This window comes from Psammomys obesus, unplaced genomic scaffold (genome assembly GCF_907164565.1).
Source record: "Psammomys obesus unplaced genomic scaffold, mPsaObe1.curated_primary_1811, whole genome shotgun sequence".
NCBI classification, from domain to species: Eukaryota; Metazoa; Chordata; class Mammalia; order Rodentia; family Muridae; genus Psammomys; species Psammomys obesus.
In genome coordinates this window covers 23,883,102-23,886,436 of record NW_026585894.1, presented here as the reverse complement: position 1 = coordinate 23,886,436, position 3,335 = coordinate 23,883,102, and the positions used below count along the sequence as shown (strand labels likewise).

General features: G+C 40.4%; 1 protein-coding gene across 1 annotated transcript; it reads right to left on the bottom strand.

Moving 5' to 3' along the window:
- Nucleotides 1-1,042: 1,042 nt before the first annotated feature.
- LOC129670964 (putative protein FAM47D) lies at nt 1,043-2,263 on the bottom strand. Its single transcript, XM_055599567.1, has one exon. The coding sequence runs from the start codon at nt 2,261-2,263 to the stop codon at nt 1,043-1,045; it is 1,221 nt and encodes a 406-aa protein (XP_055455542.1).
- Between the last annotated feature and the right edge of the window lie 1,072 nt (nt 2,264-3,335).

Here is a 3,335-nt window from a genome sequence, read left to right as displayed (position 1 = left end):
TTCAGGAGAACAAATGTGATAGACATTGTAAGCAGGAGAAGACAGGGAACAAGAGAGGAACCTACCACAGATGGCCTTTGAAAGACTGCTGATCAAAGTATTAAATCAGAGGCTGAGACTCAGACCAAATTTTGGGCAGGGTTCAGGTAATCTTAGGAAAGAAGAGGGAGCTAGAAAGACCTGGAAGAGACAGTAGCTCCAAAAGGAGACAAACAGAGCCGTAAAAACTGAGACCTGGGGACCCTGAAAAGACTGATACCCCAACCAAGGACAATACATGGAGAGTACCTAAAACTTGTGCTCAGATGAGAACATAGACTCAGTCTCCAAGTGGGTTCCCTAGTAAGGGGAGCAGGGTCTTTCTTTGGCTTGAACTCAGTGGCAGGCTCTCTGATCACCTTCCCCTGGGGTATGCAGCCTTGGAAGGCCACAGAGGAAGACAATGCAACCAGTTTTGATGAGACCTGATAGGCTAGGGTCAAATAGAAGGGGAGGAAGAACTCCCCTATCAGTGGACTAGGGGAGGGACATAGGGGAAGAAGAGGGAGGGAGGATGGGATTGGAAAGAGTTGAGTGAGGGAACCATGGCCGAGATACAAATTGAATAAATTGTTAAATGATAATAAAAAATAAAAAAATTAAAAAAGAATTAAAATCATTGTTGAAATTATTTCTATAATCATTTCATTTAATACTTAAATTTATAGGAAACTATGCACATTTTCTGTCTTTTAATACAATTACAGTATTTTCACCCATTTTGCAAAATGATTATATTGAGTCTTTTTATTCAGAGTAATTCTGTTTTTATTTTTTGGATTTAGGTAGTTTTGCAAATGATGTAACAGTGTCGATAAAAAATGCATGAGAAAAGTAGATTCTAACATTAACCTCACACTCTATAAAATATCAAAAATGTTGGTGAAGGCAAAGCATAATGTCATTCAGAAAAAATATTGTATGTTATGTGTTACATTTGCCATTGTGATGTCAAAGACTGGCACCCAATGCATCTTAAATGCAAAATGAATGGGGGACACAGTTAAGTATGTGGTGATAGGAAAATCTTGCAGTCATGTTCCTTTCCACCATTCTCCTCATCTTCATCATCTGTTTTCTGCATTTTCATTTCATGTTCTTTTAATACAGTTGGTATAGGAGTATTAACAGAGTTGTAATTCCATCCCTTTTTCATAAAAAACTTCTTGAGTATGACTGGCATATCATAGCCCTTGTATACAATGAAATCCTTAAAGGCAATTATGCTATAGAGATTTTCAAATGCATCTGGTTCGCAAATGCTTTTACCTTGAATTTCAAGCAAGTTCTTGGTGTTAGTTAAAGACTCTTCAGTGGCTACTCCTTTTAACTGCTTTGGTGTCTGATACAACAGCCCATATTCAAACTTTTCCTTGTTGGACATAGAAAGATCATGTGATTTTTGGAGTTTCATCTCAAATTTTGATTCCTGTTTGGAGATATTCATGTCCTTTTCTTTGCTTAACCCTCGGAAGTACTTGATCTTGGAAGGAAGATGACTAATTTTCTTGTCTGAGGAGTCTTCATAAGTTGGTTGGTAAACATAGTCCTTGTCAAATTGTTGCAACACATCCGAGTTTTCCGGTGCTTCATCCCATTCATTGATATCATCACTTCCTCTTTGTGTGTATCTATAATTAAGGGAGTCAAGCAAATTCTGGTTGATGGATGTGACTCTAGGAAAAAAAATTTTTTGGCATGATTTGCACTTCTCAGGAGTTCCTAAGTCGAGTTTTCTGTGAAGGTGTTTCCCACGCTTGCTGTTCTTATTTGCTTCCGTTTGATTTTTCAAGAGAGGCCACTTAATCAGATTCTGATCATCTTTTGACATCTGCAGAAAATTTGTGAAATAATCTTCAGCATCATCTTCCATTTGAGACAAATGATCCAGTTTGTGTTGAGTCTTTCTGCTTCCTTGCTTCTCCATTGAGACTGAGTAAAACAATTCCAAATTCTTGGATACCTTTCCCTGACTCTTCTTAGTGGCAATAGTGAAGACTTCATGAGAAATTCTGGGGAGAAAGGTCCCCCGGCTGGTTCGTGATAGTATCTCTTCACATGGCTCATAGTCTCCAGTAGAGTCATCCAGCTCTTCCTGAAAAAACTGCTGGTGATGGTCCTCCATGACAGGAGGGAATGTCTGTTTCTTCTTCTTACACTTTAAGACATGCTTGTGCCTGGGTACCCTATGAGGCTGGTTCTCTGGTAACCTCTGGTCCCCCATAGTATCTCTGGCTCTGAGGCCCCTGCTCCAGAATAAGTTACTGTTTCCCTGTTGATGCTTGGTTGCTAGGAAACGTGAAATTCTACATTGATGAGTAAGATGGAGTTCCGATGCCACAGTTCTTTCAATTCTGTTCTACATCACTTGGCCATAGTACCCACTACTGATAAACAGGCCTTTTAAACTCACCAGAAGCTTAAGAGAATTTCAATTCTTCTACACATTCCTAGCATGTGGTATGGTTAGACACTTCAATTGGTAATATTCTAATATTGGTGCAGTGGTGTCTTATCATGGCTTTCATTTGATTTTTTTTATGTGGCCAGTGATGTTGAACATGACCATATGCTGACTTGTCAATCATATATCGCCACTGGCTTAGTATGTTTTTAAAATTTTTACCATTTTTATCTCCAGATAGCCAATCATTTACGCTCAGTTGGTCTATTATGATAGACTCCTTTTTCTCATTGGGTTTCTGAAAAATTTCTCCTGATCTGGGTAATTCCAGGTCTTGTAAGGAGGTCTCATAGCCCTCAGGGCAAATTACAGGCCAGACCCTTCCCCTGATAAGGAAACTGGCCTAGCAAGCATCTAGGAATTCCTAAAAATACCCAACACTGCTAAGGATCTCAGTCCAGCCATGACCTTCAATTGAATTCGGAGATTCCCCCTCCCTCCATAGTAGGATAATTACTGCATTTTCCTTCTTGTGATAGGACTATTTTGGATCCCTGATCCCCTGACCCCATTGAATCAAATACATTTACACTCAGAATCCCTCCCTCTGTGAAGGATTTATATTGCCCTTGATTTCACATGAGTAAAGGTATATGCAGGTTCAAGCTTTCCCACTTCAAGACTGTCTGAGGTTCATCATTCATCCTCCTCGGGGTCCAGTCTCACCCAGCCTGCCCTCTGATTCACTGGGCCTGGGCCTTGCTAGGCCTGGGCCCCATCAGGCATGTATCTTGGCTGCAAGCCAACTAGGCATGGGCCTTGGTCTGCACTTCGGTCATGCTTGGCACAGCAGCTTGATCAAGAGCTGTAACACTCTGGTATCACCATAGGT